General features: G+C 34.8%; 2 protein-coding genes across 2 annotated transcripts; one reads left to right on the forward strand and one right to left on the reverse strand.

The window, feature by feature from the left end:
• Nucleotides 1–13746: 13746 nt before the first annotated feature.
• LOC130715707 (signal peptidase complex subunit 1-like) lies at nucleotides 13747–14950 on the reverse strand. The gene is made up of 2 exons (XM_057565826.1): nucleotides 14791–14950; nucleotides 13747–14209 (listed from the first exon to the last, which is right to left on the reverse strand). Exon 2 carries the CDS (start codon nucleotides 14207–14209, stop codon nucleotides 13928–13930), a length of 282 nt encoding a protein of 93 aa, XP_057421809.1. The 5' UTR covers nucleotides 14791–14950; the 3' UTR covers nucleotides 13747–13927.
• Nucleotides 14951–16195: 1245 nt separating this feature from the next.
• On the forward strand, nucleotides 16196–20015 carry LOC130716107 (SEC12-like protein 2). Its single transcript, XM_057566298.1, has 9 exons — nucleotides 16196–16529; nucleotides 16694–16844; nucleotides 17528–17619; nucleotides 17775–17874; nucleotides 18555–18630; nucleotides 18709–18829; nucleotides 19002–19118; nucleotides 19216–19283; nucleotides 19645–20015. Exons 1-9 carry the CDS (start codon nucleotides 16474–16476, stop codon nucleotides 19728–19730), a joined length of 867 nt encoding a protein of 288 aa, XP_057422281.1. The 5' UTR covers nucleotides 16196–16473; the 3' UTR covers nucleotides 19731–20015.
• Nucleotides 20016–21674: the final 1659 nt, after the last annotated feature.

Here is a 21674-nt window from a genome sequence, read left to right on the forward strand (position 1 = left end):
TCGGAGACCGGATAACACTGACACAATCCAAACACGTCATAACTTGCTGTTTTTCTTTTCTTTTTTCACCCATGTGTATGTGTATGTGTATGTGTATGTGTATGTGTATGTGTTGTTGATAATCTTAAACAACTTAACATTGATGAGATAATAACCCATTTTGGAATGGATAAAACTTACTGACAGCAATTTATGTACTATAATTTGGGCTGGTCAATCAAAAACTCACATACATGCCCACTGTAATTTTCTCAATTTTCCTATTTCATCTCTTTTTGTGTTATATTTTAATTGGATAACGGTAAAAACTGCATCTAAATTTTATCCATTTGAAATAGAGTGCATCAGTTGGATGAAATTATAGATTAACCAACCTAAATCAATCAAATAATCAACTATTGTCTAGATTAAAGTGAGAAATAAATTTATCCTTCAATTTGTAAGATACTTAAAAACTATGGTGAAAATGGCATCTGATAAAATAAGAAAAACATATTTGATCAAGTTATGTTCACTAATTTGACTCTTGTGTTCACTTTTGTTTTTGATAGCTCTTTGGTGGGAGGGTAATGGTGGAGGCAAAGAATTACAACAACTTGCAATGTTGAGTATCACTTGTAAGAAACTAGAGCATATTTGATTAAGTTCATATCGAGATAAGAAACTGGTTAGAGTAACAAAGATTAAATACTCTTGTCCATGTTAAGTATAATTTTTAACTTGATATGAGACAGAAGTCTCTAGAGAGGAAAAGGGAGATACTTATATCATATATGCTTATTGAATATTTGAATCTAATGACGGGTGATTACTTCTAAAGGGATCCTTACTTGCCAATTGATGCTTCATTGAGGGACATACATGAAGCCTTTACTAAGAGGAAGGAGCTCCAAGCAAGCAAATAAAGAGAGGTAATTGTTTGAAAACTTGGAGTTAGATCAAAACACTTAAGTTTCACGACTTGTAAGAGAAAATCTATTATAGGATACGTTCCGGTATAGAACTAAAGAAGCAGGGCTAAGCAAATCAGAAAGCCAAGAGAGAAAGAGAGAAAGTCAGAAATTGTGTAAAGAATTGGATCCCCCACCGCTTGGGTGGTGTCTGATATTTATAGATTGAGTTTCGGTCCACCCGGACCATGGGTTACCCGACCCATATTTACATTAGGCTGATAAGCCCAACTAATCAATAAGCCCATATCGAACCACAAGCCCACAAGACACCAAGTCTTAAAAGCTTTAAGATGAAGTGTGTCTTCTTTTCGAGCCCACAAGTAATCAACTCACCCAACACTACACAAAGACTAACAAGTAATTAACACGCCCAAAATGTGCAAAGGAAATAATGGGCACACAGGCTCCAAAATCAAAATTTAAAAGACATAAAAGCTAAGTAGTCATTCCTTTGTCATTTCAACTTTTGTTGTTACTTCTTGATCTTGGTGTAGCGTGTGCAAGTTGACCGAAATCGTCTCTTCGCATCAATCACAGCCTCACTGTCATTATCATGAATAATTTTCTCTTCCCCTAAACCATGATTACAGCTTCATATCGCTTGCACATTCATCTATGCTCAGTGTAGTGTATCCTTTGTAAGATGAACTTTCCATCAGAATCATTCTATGTTTCTTTACTTTTCACCAGAATTGATCCGCCTTCATCATTATTCAAGCACATCGCTTTCTTATTTTACTGTATATAGTAAAATACTCTTGAGTGAATCTCAAAATTTTTGTAAAATTTAAACTTAATCAACTACTTTGGAATCATAAGGCCTTCGTGTATATAACTTAGTCAAATTTTTCATTTTTTGACATAGTTACTCATGGAAATCAAAGTCACGATATTTGATTTCATTAATATGCTCGCGTGGAGACTTGTGCTTAGTTTGGACAAGCTTAAATCCAATTTAAGGCTGTGCTTATGAATTCGTGGCCAAATGCTCTTGTTTTAAGAGACTTACTCTTTTCTCAATTGTCTGACGTCGCCCAATTGATAGACCTTAGTTGATAAGTTTCCGCTATGGGAAAAAATAAAATGTTGCACACTTGAACATTTTTTTTGAAAGGTTATGCCTCATTAAAAACTCTCCCGCCTGGGGTAGAGAAAAGAGTGCATAATGCTGAGAAAAGAGTTGCTTGTTCTGCTTTTTCTATTACAAGGAAAACAGATGTTTAATTCTTCTTAATCCGCCATGCTTCTCGCTCCATTGTCAAACCATTCCATCTCGGAAACAACTACTGTCTCCGCAAGCTAGTCACTTCTGATTCAGAAACACAGTAGAGAAAATTACACCAATAACAATATATCAAAGTTACCCATTCAAACTCATTCTGCACCAAAAATTAAAGACATTTGATCTTCTCAGCATGTAATAATGAGGCAAACAATATTTCCACTTCTTACATCACAATGCGCACACATACTTATGACAATTCCATCTCACAACTCACTAACCAATACAAAATCAAAACCTGCAGCAGGTAATTTCTAAAGCAACTTGTAGTTAATCGGGAGTAACAGCACATGGAAGGAGCATCCATTAGCTAAGTCTTAAAGAAACAATGGAATATTTCCCTTTAAACACTTTTAAAAACTGTTCAGCAAGCATAAAGCATAAGAAATATGCAGTGTTTAGGAAAGAAGGTTAACATTTTTCTTCAATTACCAAAATCAACTAATCACTCATTCTATTTAATAGCTTCACAATATAGATAAGATTAATTTCACTATATTTTTCACATAATGAACTCAAATATGTCAACATACATTCAGACTCATATTCAATTACTGATTAACACAACCACATAAACATTTCATCCAGATTTAAAGACATAACAATTTGCTGCTACTACATTCACTATACCCCACTGGAAGATATAACAATTTGCTGCTACTACATGCCATATTCATATCTAAATGACAAATTAAGTTTCCTTTTGAATCATTTCACCAAGCACCTTGAGCGCAAACTATTTTCACAAGTCCATGGCACAGCATATATATATATCCAGAAGCAAACAATTTATCAAGAATAAATTCAGTCCAAACGACATATCTATCACGTTTTCAAAAAACCAGCATGATAGAAGAAGTTTCAGTCATTTGCATATGAGTCATGCACATGTTATAAGCTCATTTTGATATTGACCATTCAAACATATCATGATAGCAAAAGGGTAACAAATTCAGAAATTATTGCAAACCCAATGCGCTACATCTCATGTTGTGATTGGAGCCTGCCAAGGTAATTTAAGGAAGCTCCTCCTTATCCTGCTTTTTCTTCAAGTCTTTCCCTCATGGTTGCATTTTGTCATAGAAATATGAAACAAGTAACAATTGTAAGGAAACACAATACATGGCAAGGGGACATTTGTATAGTTCATGATTTCATTACAAAATAAGTCCACAATAAGGTGCATGTCCACGTCTTACATAAGACATAGCAAATCAAAGGATCACCTAAGGTCAAAAGCATACTACACTTTGAAAATCATGCATGATTCACATGCTTATTTTTTACAGAAGTAGTGTAATTACAGTTCCAAAGAATTGCATGTTAAAGAGCCAAGTATATGCAATTTGGATCCAAGTAAGCATAGAACCATCTAAACAATACTTATTAATGCTTCAAGCAAAACTAACAATCAATGAAGCCTTTACACCTTGTTATATGCATTGCAGGTCATAATACTAATTATAAGCAGTTAGCTACGAAACAATTCTTTTATTCCAATCATCGCCAAAGTTATATAACACATCATACTGTCATCTAACATAAACATCTTCAGAACGGGAAACAGAATGCGAAACCATCAACACATAAAAATTCAAATAAAGATAAGTTAGATTGTGCAAACCCAGCGTGTCATTTCGACTCCAGTTTCTTAGCCTTGTTCGAACACTAATATCATTCAGTTCGACTAGCCACCATTGCCTCAGTTTGCTTAACCAAAATCAGTAATCTGCCATTTTGCTCTGCAATCACTTGCTGCAACGCCTATACTGGATGTGCCACCACCAGCAGAAGGGAAGAAGTCATCCTCCTTGTGCCGATTCTAAAACTGTGGCGTTCAAAGAAACAACGTTTCTCTGAAGCATTTCGTCGAACAGTTGGCGTGCCACTCCGATTCTCCACTACTTCTTCTTGATCTGATCCAATTTCTCCATCTTGAATCAACACAGAAGAGAATAACGAAATTAATTTCGAACTACTGGTAATCAAAGTGCAAAACTATTAGAATCAAAACCGAACAGAAGGTAGAAGAAAATTTCAAGGAAAGAGGATCAGTTTCTCTGGTCCTGAATTAATTTGGTTTGATGTAACTCATAGTCGAGCATGGAAGAATTCGATTCTGAGGTGGCGGTTGAGACAGCATGAGCGGTTGTAACTCCGAAGTAGTAGTTGAGACAAAATGGTAGTTTAAATTCTGGGCGTGGCGGTTGAAATTGAGTGGGCGTTTTAACCCAAAAGTAGTGGCTTCATCTCTTTAAGTGGCGGTTGTGCAGTTCCAAAATCGAATGAATTGGGATTTGTTGACGGTTTTGAATCAGGTCCGGACACAGGGGCGATTCTCCATCTTGATTTTCAAGCCCAAATTGTGATCCTCCAACCTTCAATCCACTTGACCTCTGTCCTTTGTGAAGTTTGGGAACTGCAACATTGAAAAAGGATTGAAAGAAAAGGAGCATGGATGATGACAAAGGCGAGCCACTGCGTTCAACCCTTCCACCGCCCACAAAACGCACCGCCCCGAGCACCATGGGGTTCCACGACCTCCGTTCACGTCCTGGCGTCCATGGCTCAACTGGCAACATGCGCCTCTTCCCCATAGTCACGGGTCATGAGGTCGAATCCGAAACTTTTCTCCCTTGTCGTCGTTTTCTCTTCTCTGCTCATTCACGTTTCCTCAATCTATTTCCTGATGTTCTATGCAACCATCTTTTGAAACTGACATTTTGACATAAATTGATTGCATGGCTTCCCCTTCAATTTCGTTCGCCCTCCTCTCTCAGAAGTAGAAATCACATAGCCTCTTGTTCGTGGTAGTGGGGATTTATTTTACAGAAGCCCCACGATGGGCGCCAATGTTCCGGTATAGAACTAAAGAAGCAGGGCTAAGCAAATCAGAAAGCCAAGAGAGAAAGAGAGAAAGTCAGAAATTGTGTAAAGAGTTGGATCCCCCACCGCTTGGGTGGTGTCTGATATTTATAGATTGAGTTTCGGTCCACCCGGACCATGAGTTACCCGACCCATATTTACATTAGGCTGATAAGCCCAACTAATCAATAAGCCCATATCGGACCAGGATAATAGGAGATGAGAGTGAAGTTGAAGAGATCATTGAAGCTGCAAAGGAAGTTGAAGAGATTTTAGAGGATGGAGATGATGAACCCAATGACTATGACATTGACCTTGGAAATGATGATGAATGATTCAATTAATTATATTATGAATGTTCTAGGATCAATCAAAGCATAGAAAGTAGGAAGGTAATTTGCACTTTGCCATCTTGGGTGTTGGCTTCGGTGGTTCAGTTCAAAAGTGAACCACCGTGGCACAGTTTAATTTCCACCGTTAGATTTAATATTTAAATATTAGGTGGTCTGGATTTAATATTAAAAATAACTGGAATAACCAAAATACCCTTTTACCCACTTCTCCATCCTTGTAGAAACCCCAACAATTCTGCCGGAGATGACAATCGTCCCTCTCTTAGTAACAATAGCCACCGCACCCCAAGAGACAGTGGTGCAACCGCCTCAAGCTGCAACTTCAACACCCATATTTGGATGCTCGGTGAGAATAGAGAGGATTGTGGAAAAATGAACAAATGAAAAACAAACCCAGAAATTCCTTTCAAAAAAAAAAAAGAAAAACAAACCCAGAAATTCAATGAGAGATCTCGGCAATGGGGAGGAGGAGCTGGTGCTGTTGCAGAACGCGGTTGCGGCGTGGAAGCTGTCGTCTTCGTTGTCCTTCAAACCGAGATCGGAGGTCAGGGGAGGCCGGTTGTTCCTCCAAATCAAAGTTGCGACGAATTCATTGATATTGAATTGGATTTGGTTTGATTCAGATGATGAAAAAATCCATAAAATTCTAAAGAAAACGATTTGGGATTGGGATTGCGAAATCGAGTAGAAATTTGAGGCTTTGGTTTTGTTTTAGAAGAAGGAATAGGAAATAATTATTATTATTAATAAATAAAGGGAATTATTCAATGCTTGTGGTTAGAATATTTGGTTGGTGTTTGATTGCAATTTTCAACCCTAACGTGAATTTGGAAAAGGGAGGAGGAAAGGTGGGTGTGGGTGTGGCTCGGCCACAGATTGGGAAAGGAGGGACAAGGATGGAAAAAATGAGGAACTAATGGTATTTTTGTCATTTCAATGAAATTATTGGAGTGCACCATGGTAGTTCACTTTTAAACTGACTCATGGAAGACGTCGTCGCCATCTTGTCGATGTTTATAGAAGAGGGTTCAACACCATCACTTTATCATCTTAGATTATTTTAAAGTTTATTATATGATATATCACCTTATCTTTTCATTCATGATTTGATTTTTTTATATGTATCTTCAATACACAAAAATATATGATATAAGTCTTCCAATTCATAATTTGAATCCTAATTCGACCACCATGTGGTTGACTACCATGTAAAAATGTTTTACACTATTAGTAGATATAAATAATTTTCTAAATATTTTTGCTAGAGTTATTGCTTGCAACTATTATTTGTTAGCCTCATTTAAAAAAAAAAAACTGTTAGCCTCAATAAATGAGCCCGCCCTGGGTGGATATGGATATTTTCCTTCCCCACACATTGCTATTGCCATTTTAGCCCCATTATAGGGAGATTTTTATAAATAATTTTTTTGAAAGGGTTTATTCTATCTCTTTTAACGCCAATTTTCCTGTTTATTGTTTTATTATAATGTCAAGTAAATGATTCTGTTTCGTATCAAATAAATGAATAATACCTCTCCGTTGAAAATTGACTAATACCATAAAAGATATCTATTCGTATATGCCAAAGCAAATTGATAGTTGGCCTAATAATTGATACTAGCTATCCAAACTCACATGATTCCAAATCTTCAACTCCCCCGATAATTAGGCACAAATGAATAGTATATATAGAGGAAGAATTAAAAGTAGCTGATGAAATAAAATAAATAAAAACAGAACATAATCGACAAATTAGTTTTTCAGATATTTAATGATAGATGACAGAAAAATAATGCAATTGAACGAAGTGAATTGACGTAATATTAATTTTTGTGAATGAAAAAAATTTATTACTCAACTTTTGAACAAGAGATTAATTTTTTATTTTTCAGTTATCAACTAGTACTAACAACTGTAGGGATATTTTGGTCAAACAAAACACTCCAATAGGAATTGGATCGCTGTCACAGCTAGCTCAGCTAAACGTGTTTAGCGTTCTCATTAAAATTAAACAGCTTTTGACTCTGATTAAAGAATTCATTTATCTAACCGTCCCTTCCTCCACCATTATATTATTAGCATGTAGACACATATGTAATGTCTAAACATACATAACATATTTTTGATGTACCAGAAAATACATAAACACGTAGAATTTAAATATAAATTTGAATGGGACCAATTAATACATTATTATTTATGATTATGAAAACATAAAACCTCTGTAGGACTAATTATTGTCCCTAAAATCTTAGGGTTGTGCTAAAGAGAAACATTGATTCAACTGCGAATTTTTCTATATAAAATGAAATACTAAAAACTATACAATTTTTCTTCTGAAAATTTGCAGAATATTTTTTAAGAAAACCTATCGCACTCTTTATTTTTATTGCATCGGAAAATGAAACAAAAGAAAACCAAAATTACAAACTTGTAGAAGAGTCTTTCAAAGGAAGAATTTCTAACTCAAGTAGAGAACATCTAAGAGAAATGAGCTCAACATTGTTATGCGATTTCAATCTTCCACACTCTATTTTCTTTTAATATAATTATATACTTTCTCATAGGAAAGTCTCCATGAAAAAATCTTTAAGAATTTTTTCTTAAAAAATCATATATTTTTTCAATTTGTGGCAATTTTAGCAGCCACAAATTGGTCTTCACACATAAACGGAATTATTTTATCAATGTAACAAATTGTATATTTCTAGAATAAAATGACCACCAATGTGCATGTTGATGATCTGATTAGTGAGAAGGAGTTTAGTTTTTCTTGCATGATATCTTGTGCATCAATATTGTTTGGAATTTAGTGTAATTTTCACATACCAAGTGAGCAAAAAAATTGAAAGAATATGATTATTTTTTCCAAATATGGAAAATATAATTCTGATCTGTCACGTTAATGTCCCACTAGAGGAATCTATGATTTTTTTGGTTCTCTTGCTATTATGACTCGCCACTTCATTAGGACCAATCGCTTCGAGAATCAGAATAATGTCCCCATTTTTTTTGGAATTGAAGGTCTAAATTTTGTGTGGAAACCTAGGTTAGTCACTGATTCTATTGCTAGCTGAGAGTAAATGAGTAATGACCACAAATTTCATATTCCAATTGATGTGTTAATTGAATTTGGATGAAGCATACGCTGATAGCCTTATCATATTTGTCATCTAGATTTTAGAGTGCATGTGGTTCAACTTTGATGAAGTTCAGCATATGTACATGTGTATGGTGAACAATGGTTCCCAGTTTATTAGATGTTGAACGCTTGTGTTGTTTTCAATTACCATCAACTACCTCTCTCTTTCAGTAGGCAATCTTTTTTGTTGTTAACTTGTTATACATCGAGCAGTCTAAATCTCTCGAATTTTGGGTGTATTATCAAGTATTTTTGTGTATTTTAACAAAAGTTTTTTAAAATAAGAGTAAATACAAGTATTTAAGAGAAATTGATGTGAATAACTTATAACATATTTATAAACTTATATTCATAAATTATTCTAATTAGTATTTACGAATAACTTATTTCAATAAACTTCTCAAATTAGTTTATGAATGAACGCTTAATTAAGTTGTTTACGCAAATCACCTAACTCCCTAAGTGTGTTTGTTAAGTTAGCTTCGCAAAAGCCGACACTACACGCTTGATAAGATGACCAACAATTTAGCCATTCCGTTAGTACTGATCATATAAGTCGACTCTAATTATGATGAGATGGTTGACACTAATGTTGGCTATCAATGCAAATTTGATGATGAGTAACATTCGTTTTTTCACTTAGGCTTTAAATTGGTCGCTTTCGTCCAAGCCAAACAATACTCCTAATTTAGAGATGTTATGTATCTTAAATCAGAAGTATTGCTTGACTAGAAGAGGGGTGGCTTCAGGTGCGACGAAAAATGCGACTATGAGGAATGATGTAGGCAGAGGGGTTGCGGCAGGGGTTGGGCTAAGGACTTCTTAGTGGGAATTGGACTTCGTACTTCTAGGGAGGCAATCGACAGGGTGGGAGGTGGGTTGGGGGCAAGTGGAGAAGTGGGTGGGGCGGGCATAGGTGGCGGAGGGTGAGGTGGGGGTTGGGTGAGGTGGGTTAGGGGCGGGCTGAGAGGTGTGGCAAGGCAAAGGTGACAAGGGACAAATAAGGGCGACAAAGAGAGAGGGGGTGGGAGAATTTATGTGATTTTATAAGGACGATTGTGCAAAGAAACAACTAATTATCTCAAAATATATATAAAAAAAAAAACACCATCTGCACCTAATATATTATTAACATATGAAAGAGAACAAAACTAGAAAGCAGGTAAAGAGTTGAATGGCTAGTAAAGACAGGCCGTGTGCAAAATGATACTCCCTCCGTTCCTTATTAACTGTCCATTTTGAAGAAACAAATTTGTTCCTATATATCTGTCCACTTAGAGTTTCAAGAGAGCATTAAATTATGTTTTTCCAAGAAATTCTCTTGCAGAAACAATAAATGAGGAAACATAATATACATTTTAAAGGCTGAAATAGGAAATCAAGTAATACTTTTATGAAAAGTAACAAAATTAACTGCACTCCTTAATATGTGTGTTTCTTCTCTTCCTAGACAGTTAAATATGAACGGAGGGAGTACATACATATGGTTCCAGATTAAGAAATCGAGCACCCTGTATTGTGCAATAGCCATACCACCAAGGGGAAGAAAATATATTTGTTTTCGCGTTGATGCAAATGTGCGATTTCACGTATCTCAATGTATTAACGAATAAACTATCATTTGTCACATTGAGTTCAACATGAGCTGAAAAGCAAAATTTTGACACATTGAGTTCAACAAAATCCAAACACGCACCAAGAAGTGCACGTTTTTTGTTTTATATTATGTTATTTGTTAATGCAATGAATCATGTTCGAATCGATAACATTTATATTCTAGTGATACTTTTATCTCAACAGAAATTTTTCATATTCAAGATTTGAACTCGAGACATTGCTTAAGAAAAATTAAGCATTTACCAAATTAAACTCTACCTCATTTTAATTTTATTTTATTTCCTTTATCACATTTTATGACCTACTTCATTTTTTACTTACTTTTCTCTTTCCTTTCATTTGAAATATGTACTCTATGACTATAAGCCATAAGGGATATCTACCAAGATTCTCCCTTTTCTCAATTACAAAACTCAATTTAATGGAGAAATATGTAAAAGGGAGGGCCCGGTGGTGATGGAAAGTGGCAACTCCCGGGCACACAATCTATAAAAAGCCCACTTGATCATGTGTTGTGTAGCATAATGACACTGCAAGTGCAACCCTCAAAAGACGTTGAAAATTCATCACATTATTTGACTTTTCTGCCTTTACCATCTTCATCGGTAGAGAATTAAAGGAGCTTTTGATAGAAATAAACTAAGGTAACGGTAGGGTTCAGTTTGAGTTGCATCTTCTGAGTCATGAATTGCATCTAATTAAAAACACATTTCATCAAACTTAAGAATTTTTCATTAGAAAAAAATTTAGATCATTCCACATTAAATCAAACATACTATAAGTCAATAAATGAGAGCCATATGGTCTATGGAATCAAAGCAAAGCACCCTTTTATTATGCATAATGGTCTAAGAATTACAACTGCTCAAGGGGACTTTGATAACTGGATCATACATTTGATAATTGCACTAACCAAAGCGTGTTAGCTCAATAGTTGAAAAAGACTGGATAAGAATCTACACTTGTCATCTTGATCAGTTGATGGTAATGGGTGTTACATATCAGTCATATTTTTCAAAAAGAAATTAAAGTAGCGTTATGAAACCGTCACAATTTTTCAATGCTCTATTCGGTCGGATCTTCTGGTTTATTTATTTCAATGAAATATTCTATTGACTGGAAAAATAAAACTCTAAAAAAATTCACCACAATTTTTTGAACAAATTTATAGTAGTTAAAGATAAAAAAAAAGTGATATGTTTTTCTGTCTCTTTCCTTTTCATTCCAACAATCTAACTTCTTCACGAGCACATCATTATCCTAATTCCTAACAACGGCCATTTCCCAATATCTCATCTATCTTTAATATATTTTTCTCCTTCCCTCATGCAATATACAAGTGCTGAATAATCCATAACAGTCAGCAGATATAGATGGATGGGCAGAGATTAACATTCTTTTTTCGATCAAGCATACCCAAGCATTAATGTACGTAGTCAGCAGATATAGATAAGGTGGGCAGATTCCTTTGCCTAATTGGCTTTTGAAGATTTCTTAAGGATCAATAAATTAGTCAACCACACTGTTTAAGAGCCAATTAAGCACCCAATCTGGCCTTTTTAAACATAGCCCCCGTTTACCTCTTCTTAAGTGGCTTCGACAAAAATATACTTATTAAATGGCCTCGATCTGTTTAACCTTCAAGAAAACCTGGCGCAACTCCAAGGGAGCTTGATGAATTGCAAAATATGGAGCTGCCGATTAAAAAAAGAAAGAAAAAAACTATTTCTGCTCATACAATCAGTTTGTTTCATTGTTCACAGGAACTTAGGGTCTTTGTATGGCTTTTTTAGTAGAGCATGCTGTGTTCTTAATGCTTTATCTGATTGCATTGTAGTATCACTCCATAGAATTTCAGACACATTAATGTAATTGCAGCTGGTAACCCTTTAAGTGTTTAATCCTAGTACTGTTGGGAAAGGAAGTAAAAAAAAAACCATCATAGCCTGACAAGCGAGCACAGACACAAAACAAAACTAACGAACGATCTTTTTTTTCTTTTCATCAGAGTTATAGAAACTTCAAAGATTAATGACAAATGGAAGAGATACCTAAATACGAAAAGAAAGGCTTCCAAAGTCCAAAGTCCAAAGTCCAAAGCCATCAAATCTAAACTTAAGAACAAAAAAACATTTGAGTAATAATATGAAAATAATTTAAGCAGTTAAAAAATTTATGAATATTTTTTTAAGACTTGACAATTGTTAAATAACCATTAACACTATTTGCTTCTTCAAAAAAAAAAAAATTAACACTATCTGCGGACTATCCCATTTTACTAACAAGCTAAATGAGTCAAGTAGGAAATATAGAAGTTTAATTTTTTTTTTTGGTTAAAAGAGGAAGCTATAAAAGTTTAAAATTTAACTCCTTTGAAGTGAATAATGAAATTTAAAAAAAAAAATGAGGGAGAAGATTAACGATCAGAGAATTCCATTAACATCCCCTGAACCATGTACTAGGTCTGTTAATCATCAAAAGTCTAACAAGCAACAAACTAATTCATGAAATCCTTTTGCTCAATGTCAATTACACCAACACAAACACAACAGTCAGATGGCAAATGTTCATCTGCACCTAATATATTATTAACATATGAAAGAGAGCAAAACTAGAAAGCAGGTAAAGAGTTAAATGGCTAATAAAGACAGGCTGTGTGCAAAATGATACCATATGGTTCCAGATTAAGAAATCAAGCACCCTGTATTGTGCAATAGCCATACCACCAAGGGGAAGAAAATATATTTGTTTTCGTGTTGATGCAAATGTGCGATTTCACGTATCTCAATGTATTAACAAATAAACTATAATTTGTCATGTTGAGTTCAACATGAACCGGAAAGCAAAATTTTGACACATGAGTTCAACAAAATCCAAACAAGCACCAAGAAGTGCATGCTTTTGACAACATCAATTTGAACTTCAAAGAAATACTAGTACCAAGGAAAGCTTAAACTAACACCCTGAAAGACAAACAAAAAGATCTGTGTACATATAACTAAAGCAACGAAAATTCTTTAGCTTATGATATAAAACCAATTTCTTTGAGAAATGCATCGACAATAACAGAAATATGGTGGCACTCCAAAATCAAGGGTAGATAAGGGACATGTAACCAATTGGAGAGGTAACAATAGATTGTCTTGGAAAACTACTTTACTTTATTTACAGAGAGGTTTACATGCTTCTTTAGGGTTTGGGTTTTGTGTGGATCACTAGGATTTTGCTTTGGGTTTTGTGTGGATCACTACGATGTTGCTGACTGAGCATCAACAATGTAAGCAGGTCTGTTAACTACCAAAAGCCTAACAAGCAACATATTAATTCATGACTCCAGATTGAAGATTATATTTGAATAGCTTATGAAATACTTTGGCTATAATGTCATGCGAATGATTAACACCGTGCAGGCGTGCACTAACACCAAGTCAGAAGCCATGTTCTACCCCCACTATATAATATAATCAAATATACGAAAGAGATCAAAACTAGAAAAGAGGTAAGAATTTAAATGGCTAGCCTAGACAAGCAATATCCAAAAGAAAACAAATATATAATTGCAGTCTAAGAAACTAGGCACCCTGTATTGTGTAATACCACTACCCCTGAAGGGGAAGAGAATAAGAAATCCAAGTTTCTGTCAAAACATCAATTTAAACCTTGAAGAAATACCAGTACCAACAAAAGTTTAAGCCCCAAAAATGAGACAAATACCCTACTTCTTAGTTGGCTTCTTCTTTGGAGCTACATTCACAGATGGCTGTGGCTTGGGATGCTTCTCAACCTCACTTGGGTCCAGCCACTTTAGAGGATGGCGATTGAAAAGAGGCCAATTGGGGACGGTGACCAGTGTGGTGAAAACCACACCACCAGCATATGTGAGCATCATCGTTTGGAAAGAAGCCATGAAGTACCCACCTGCAAACGCAACCACAGCAAACGCAAGCAACAAAATCTGCATCAGCTGCTCCGCGAGCTTCTGCCCTTGCCAATCCATCTAACAAAGCAACAAAAAAAATTGAAAGAAAACACTCAGCAATCCTCAATTCGACACGAAACAAAACAATTGCAATTAACAACATGCTCATACAGTAGAATGCTAAAAAACAAAAATTTCACAATGAAAATTCAAAGCTTTTTAAAAAGGGTTATCAAGGTTTCTCTGCAACAGCAAAAATTTCTGGTGTCATTACAGCTACTGTTAAATGTTGCATTCGCTAACGATATCTATCATAAAATGAAACATACAGAATTACCCAGAAGCTGAAATTAACTCACAAAGAATGAGGTAGTTAATCCCAATTAAACACGATCCTAATTGATCAAACCCTAATTACTCCACAGATCTAGGTCAACTACTGGTTTCAGCAAATGAAAATCGAAAATTAACCCCAAAATTCGCCCTATGAGTGCATCGAAAGGGGAATTGAAAGTGAAAATGGATGAATGGATTGACAAAAATGACAAATTGTTATAAGCATCGCGATATTTGATTTGATGAATTGAAACCCGAAACAGTGCCTACTGAGTGAATGCATTGCATAGCAGGAATGAAAAGAAAACAGAAGAGAAGAATACCTTTGTGAAGCGAGAAGAGAAGCACGGTGGTGGAGGTGGTGGCGGTGTGGATTGAACGCCGAGAAGGAAGACGCTAACAGTGGCTCAGGGAGGAGTTGATGTCTACAATTTAACCCCAAGTTTCTCTCGATTTTTATTTTTTTTGCTTTTGGTAGTAAACTTGGGGTTTAATGGTATGATGTAGTGACATCCAATTGTATTATGCCATGTAGGATAGTTATTACTTACATTCATTTTTATTTTTAATTAAAATAAAAATTATTTTCCAGTGAAAATTAATTGGACAACTTTGTAAATGAAATTTATACCCATAGTGTACAGAACTTTAACCCATAAAATTTTCATTTGCCTTTTGGCAGTAAACTTTGGTCTAAAATATCATGTCCCTTCAAGAAAAAAGAAATTCATGTGCTTTAAAATTTCTTGAATTAAAACACATTATTTTGTATCAAACTCTCATTAAGCAAGGTCTCGGGTTTGAGTCTTATGGATGAAAAAACCTCCGCTGTAAGAGTTAGCCTCACCATGATGTAGGTGTTTCCGATTCGAATAAGATTGACTCAAAAGAGGACACTTGTCTCAAACAAAAAACATTTCCATCTGATGTCTCTTTTCTAGAGTCATTAGTCAAATTGTTGTGTTATGTTGTTTAAAAGTCACTCGTGTAAATAGAGGTGATAATAGGTCGGACCAAAGTAGATTTTATGTAAATAAATTATTTATAACCAGCTTACAACATGTAACTTACCATGGGCTTTTTTCGAGTATGATTTGATCATTCTGAAAGTTTGGTTTTTTCAAGTAACCTATTTAAAAGCAGGTTTCGTAGCCAGACTTTTTACGTCTTTCAACAAGCTTATAGGTGGAGAGACTATCAAACTTATAGGCTAATGAGTTAAATTAACAGAAATCGCTCTAGAAAACACACTAATAAAATTATAAGCTAATAGTTATGAGTGAAAGTAAATCATTATATTGGGTTTTAAGGACTAGATAGTCTATTTAAAATCATACTTCGTATTAAAATATTTAAACAGATCATAAATCTATTTCTAAGGTTATAGGTGTCTACAAACGCTCAAACTTATTCTTCACATGTAAGATTATAATTGATATACTCATGCATACTTACATGACACAATTTGATTTGTGAGACCTGAATTAACACATTAAATGAAAACATAAAATTTTAATGATAGTGTGTGAAGCCTCAAACTCAAAGTATTAGGCGTGAGGGGGTGTTAGAAGATCAACATAGATATCATATATAAGAGGTAAAGCCGCTTTTAACTTTTGAGTTAACTTTGTTGGCCTCCAAATTATAATAGGAGCTTGCTTAAAAAAAAAAAAAAAGAGGTCAAGCTCAAAAAATGAAAGTCTACTAAAAGAAAATGAAACAAAAAATTTGAAGAGCAGAAGACAGTGAAACACTACGTTCCTTCTTCCCCACGAATCAAAACCACAATCTTGTTCCTATTCAGTTTGCTTCGTAACAGAGGGAGAGAGAATGGGGAAAAGACACATCCCCGACCCTCCGCAGTTGAAGAAATACCGTGTTCCTTTATACTCTGTTGCTTGGCTTCCCCAACACCGATCACGATTCCGAGCCGGAGCCGGACACTCCCGGCGGCAGCTACCTTGTCTTCGCCGGTGGCGGCGGACAAGGCCGCAGCGGCATCCGCAATGCTGTCTTGCTCGCGCACTTTGATGCCGCATCCAATTCCCTCTCTGACCAACCGGTACATAGATGACTTACTCTTCTTCCTCGATTCAAGAATTCATGTGGATTTGATTTCTGTGGTCTCTTGTTTGAATAACCTTATTCTCTTGTTTTATTTTCTTTTGCACTGTTGCTTGCATCTAACTATGGAGTATTGATCAATATTAAGCCTTGTTCATGCAGATGGTTTGACTGGGATCTAAACAAGAATTCTGAAATTCATCAATTGGGTCTCAAGTCATCAGAGAAAGTGCTAACCCAGTTGGAGGATGTTGGACTGCAATTAGCATTGGCATTCAACAATGATGGTACTGCACTAGCTGCTGGTGGGGAGGTATAAGCTTCCTTCACACTTACATAAATGAAAAATAAAAAACTGTTTGTAACACTAATGATAATTTGAAGTGTCATAAAAGGAAAAAGATGATGTAGGGAAAATATCTCCTTTTGTTAATTATCACTGTACTTCGTGTTCAATTAAAGAATATACAATGAGATTGAGCTACATGCTCTTGTTTCTGTCCTTCATAAAAGCCGATGCCACTTTAGAAGAAAAATTTGACGTGAATAGATTTAGATGGTATCACTTGGTTGCTTGAGCCCATGCACTTAATAAGAGGAAAAATCTTTGAGTGTTACCTTAATATATAAAAGTTAACTCATGTTATATATGCTAAAGAATGTAATATATGATAATGGTAGACTGAAAGAATGAGTTCCTTTGTCACAGATGTGATATTTGTTTGTCCATAATAGAAACATTATTTCCTTTTATCTATGAACATGAACCTGAGCTGCTCTGTTTTGATTCAAATTTAATTGTGTTATGTGATGTATGGTCTTGCTTTTTTGTTTATACTGGTGAGGAATTTGTGTTTTATGGGATAGGGCTTACGATTCCTTAAATTTTCCACCATAGTATTACAATGTTTTCTTTATTTTCACAAAATAGCATTAAATTGTGGAGGATCATATTTTTGATGTTATGACATGCCATATGATTTCGGTGCAGTACAGGATGGAAAGCTAAAGGTTTTCAAGTGGCCTAGCATGGAAATTATTCTCAACGAGCCTAATGCTCATTCTACTGTCAAGGACTTGCATTTTAGGTTTAATGTGCATAGCAGCATAAGCATTTCTCAGAGACGTTACTCTTTGGATTTATACTTCAAAAGAAGTAAAAGTTGTTAGAGGATAGTGTCTTAGTAAACCCCGTTATTTTTGGTGGATTGTGCCTCATAGTCTTGTTTTGTTTGTCTTGCAGCTCCGATGGTAAGTGGATTGTATCTTTGGGTTCTGGTGGCCCATGCAGGGTTTGGGATGTTTCTTCATCAATAGTTTTAGCTTCTCTATCAAATGAAAATGTAAGCAATTGATTAAAACCTTTTACTTTAAACTTTGAACTGGCATGATAGTTTTTTTTAATGATAGCAGACGGTTAAAAACTGCAGCAACAAGCAAAAAACAAACTAAAGACACCTAGAGACCCCTCCTATAAACAGTGGAGGGATTATCAAATGAAAAAAGACATAAGGCAAAAGTCTGGAATAACATCAAATAATCTAAAACCCACTCCTAAGGATAGGCCATACTTAGCAAGCGCCTAAGCCACCGAATTCCCTTCACGGAATATATGACCCTTGACAAACTGACCAACTTGCATGATAGTTTTGTATACATTGTTTGAAATTTCTCTTCCTTCACGGTAATTTGGTTAAGATTTTGCTATGTCATGAATTGCCTCAACACTGTCTTAATGTACGGCAATAAAATGAAAAATATTGAACTAAATAAAATAATTAACCAGTACAGCTCATATACAGATTTATTTGGTCTGTACTCTAGATTGTATATTCTTATTTATAATAAATTTGTTTGAATTTTTTTTATTCCATATAATGATATAAAGCATGCTGGCTAAGTGGTCAGAGGGCATTGGCTGAATATAGGAATATATGGTGCCTCAATATTATTCCATGTTAGCCGACATGGTGATTGCTTGGTCATTAATTACACTAATAAAACTTTGTTGAATTTCATACAGCGTGAAATCTTTAGCGCTTGCAGATTCTCCCAAACAAATGATAGCACTCGAGTACTATATATTGCTGCCATGGCAGGTAAATAGTTTGCAGAAAAATAAAGTCTCTTTGAAATTGAATCTTAATGAACTGACACAAGTATCTTATTGTTTATAGATAATCGTGGAAGCATCCTGACCTGGAATACACCAACATGGGAAAGGATGGGCTCAAAGTATATTACTCGAGATGCAATCTCTGCTTTGAATGTCTCAGCTGATGGAAAGTTTCTTGCATGGTGCATATTTTAATCTGTATTTTTCTAATGCTTACAATGGCACCCTAATCTTTATATTAAGCTACCTGGAAGCAAAGTGGTGATTTAACTTTCGTGGTTTACCTCCAGAAATCAACGTTGCACTTTAACATGAACTTTTTTTTTTCTTCTGTTTTGGTGGTTTGACATGCAGTGGAACACCTTCAGGAGACATTGTAATCGTAAGTTCAACAAATATGCAGATTCAGACCATGGTTAAAAAGGCTCACATTGGCATAGTAACTGCTTTGGCATTTTCCCCTGATTCAAGGTTGAGGTCAATGTATATATACATTTTTTCCTGATGGTAGAAATTTACTGTCTTATGTCCTGTTTAAAAATAGTCATACTTGTGGCTTCTGATTCAGGGCCTTGGCTTCTGTATCCTGGGATTCAAGTGCTAGGGTAACAATAATTGAAGAGAAGAACAAAAGTGGTATGTGCATATTTCATGATTTGTTGACATCGTAACACCAAACATATGTTCTCAATTGGTTAACAGGTCTAATATTGTTTTGTGGAACTCAAATTTTGATTTAGTTTTTCAGCCTATCAGTATCTTGATTCATTTTAAAAAAAACTTGAACAGTAACATTACCTGTACAATAAAATTATTAGGTTTTTTAAGGTAGCAACTTCCAATTCTACCCCACACCAAGAAGCTATCATTGATTAGTTCATTAAGTTATGTAATTTTATAAATGTATGTTGTGTTTGTCATGCATCAAGTGGAGTGGTTCATTTAACATGACTCATAGTTCTGTTTTCTATTTTCTTATTTTCTTTCTTGTTTTAAGGAGGGGTGAGCTTGTGGATTTCCCTATTTATCATCCTACTTGCAGCAGCTGCTTACTTCCTGAAGGTTGAACGAATTGATAAGTGAAGGTTCAAATATTTAGCTTTTTTTGATGAAAAACTGTACTTAAATAGTATATACAACATGTAGTGCTAGCTATACAGCTTTATGAATGCCACAAAATTAGTTCTGACGCACTTTAATTTTTGGGTGGTTTACAAATACACTTTCATATATCCATTATTCTGAAAGGTTCAAATAAAGCTATAATGCTATGTCATGTATTAAATATGAAGATAGATCATTTGCTTTTACTTATCTTTTGTAGTGATTTATTCTTATGTACAAAAAGAAAAACCTCTTCTCAATGATTGGATTATATTTTTTTGTCTCGTTATATGTAGTATTCATAGTGATTGCGTTGTTGCAATTACTCACAAATACAAATTATTTAAAAATTTTAATAATTTATGAGGACTAAAAACTTATTTTACTCATCTTCATCTTCAATTTCTTCATCCATACTCTTCATCACCAAGAACACTCATCGAATGGACAAGTACAAATCCAAAAAACAAAAATAAATAACCAGAAGCAAATTAAAAATAGATGCTTGGGTCAGGAAGGGTTAAATAGATTTGGGCCACCCCTACACTAAAACACAGTCTTATTTTTGTCTCTTGACGGAAAAAATAACAAAATTTGATAACCGATGTGGGACTTTATGAGAAATGAGACATTTAGATTTAGTTATATCTTTCTCAGCTAGCGTTCCCTTCCTTGAATTAGGCATAAGAAATGGAAGCAATAAAATGATGGTGGAGTGAATGGAAGAACTAAAAACTTTTTCATACACAAAAGAAAGAGGTTTCTACTAGAATATTGATCAAGACAGGAAGAGGTTTCTACTAGTAAATGATGGTAGAAAAAGAAAAAGGTGAACGAACAGCACAAGAGAAAACAGACGCTGATAGCCGATTATGCCCCACGATTACTCACCACATATAGGTTGTTAACATCTAGCTATTTTTGTTTTTTTTCAACCATCCACCAGTTTCTCCCAATCCTACAACATATGGGTTGCTTCTTGCTAACAGAGATCAAGGACGGGGTTGCTATCAGAGTCCCACAATCACCAAAACCCTTCAACTTGGATTACTTACTAAGGGAGCCCTTCCAGAATCATGTATATAAAGGGTAACTGTACAGTGAAAATCTCAAAATTGTATATCGTGTATTACATCTCTTGCTTTGCCAGTTACTTGTCTTTAGATTTTGATTTTTAAATATTCATCATTTAAGTTTTTCCGGAAAAAAAATGTTATCATTTGATGTAGGTGACTTTTAACTTATTTTGTCCTTGCAGTCGTACACATGTTAAGTAATAACTTTATAATTCTTTACATGCCAATAAATTGAGTGTTTATGATAAGCAGAGTTTAACTAAGTATTGCTCCTGAAGTCTTAAGTGTGTGATAATGAAGACTAGGGGAAAACTCTATTTCATCTCGGTATTTGCTGGAGAAATTCTGAGGATAAATTTTACATGCAAGAATGCCACATATGGAGATAATTGAATAACTATTCTCACATGATCATATGTACATTTCTTTTTTGTGAATGGGAAAGAAATATGTATATAGTTCTGATTAGAAAATATAAGAAAGCGGTTTCTAAACTTAAGATTTGAAGACTTTGAAAGGTTCGATTTAGTAGGAGTAAGACCGATAGAGTTTATGAATTACAATTTTAGTAAAACTAATGTGTGAAATAATTTAGAAGTAAGAATTGAAAATGATATCATGCTATAGGTTTCACAGTTCAAGTACTTAAATCTATAATACAAAATAATGGAAAAATGATAGATGCTACATCTAAAAATTCAAGCTGAGTGTTTGAAGGGTAGAAAAACAGGAAATTATAGTGTCATTCATTGAGGTTATAATATAGAAAATTTCGGAATATCATGTAGATGATACAAATCCACCCACCTAGTACCATGTAGATGATACAAATCCACCCACCTAGTAC

This window comes from Lotus japonicus, chromosome 4 (genome assembly GCF_012489685.1).
Source record: "Lotus japonicus ecotype B-129 chromosome 4, LjGifu_v1.2".
Taxonomy (NCBI): Eukaryota; Viridiplantae; Streptophyta; class Magnoliopsida; order Fabales; family Fabaceae; genus Lotus; species Lotus japonicus.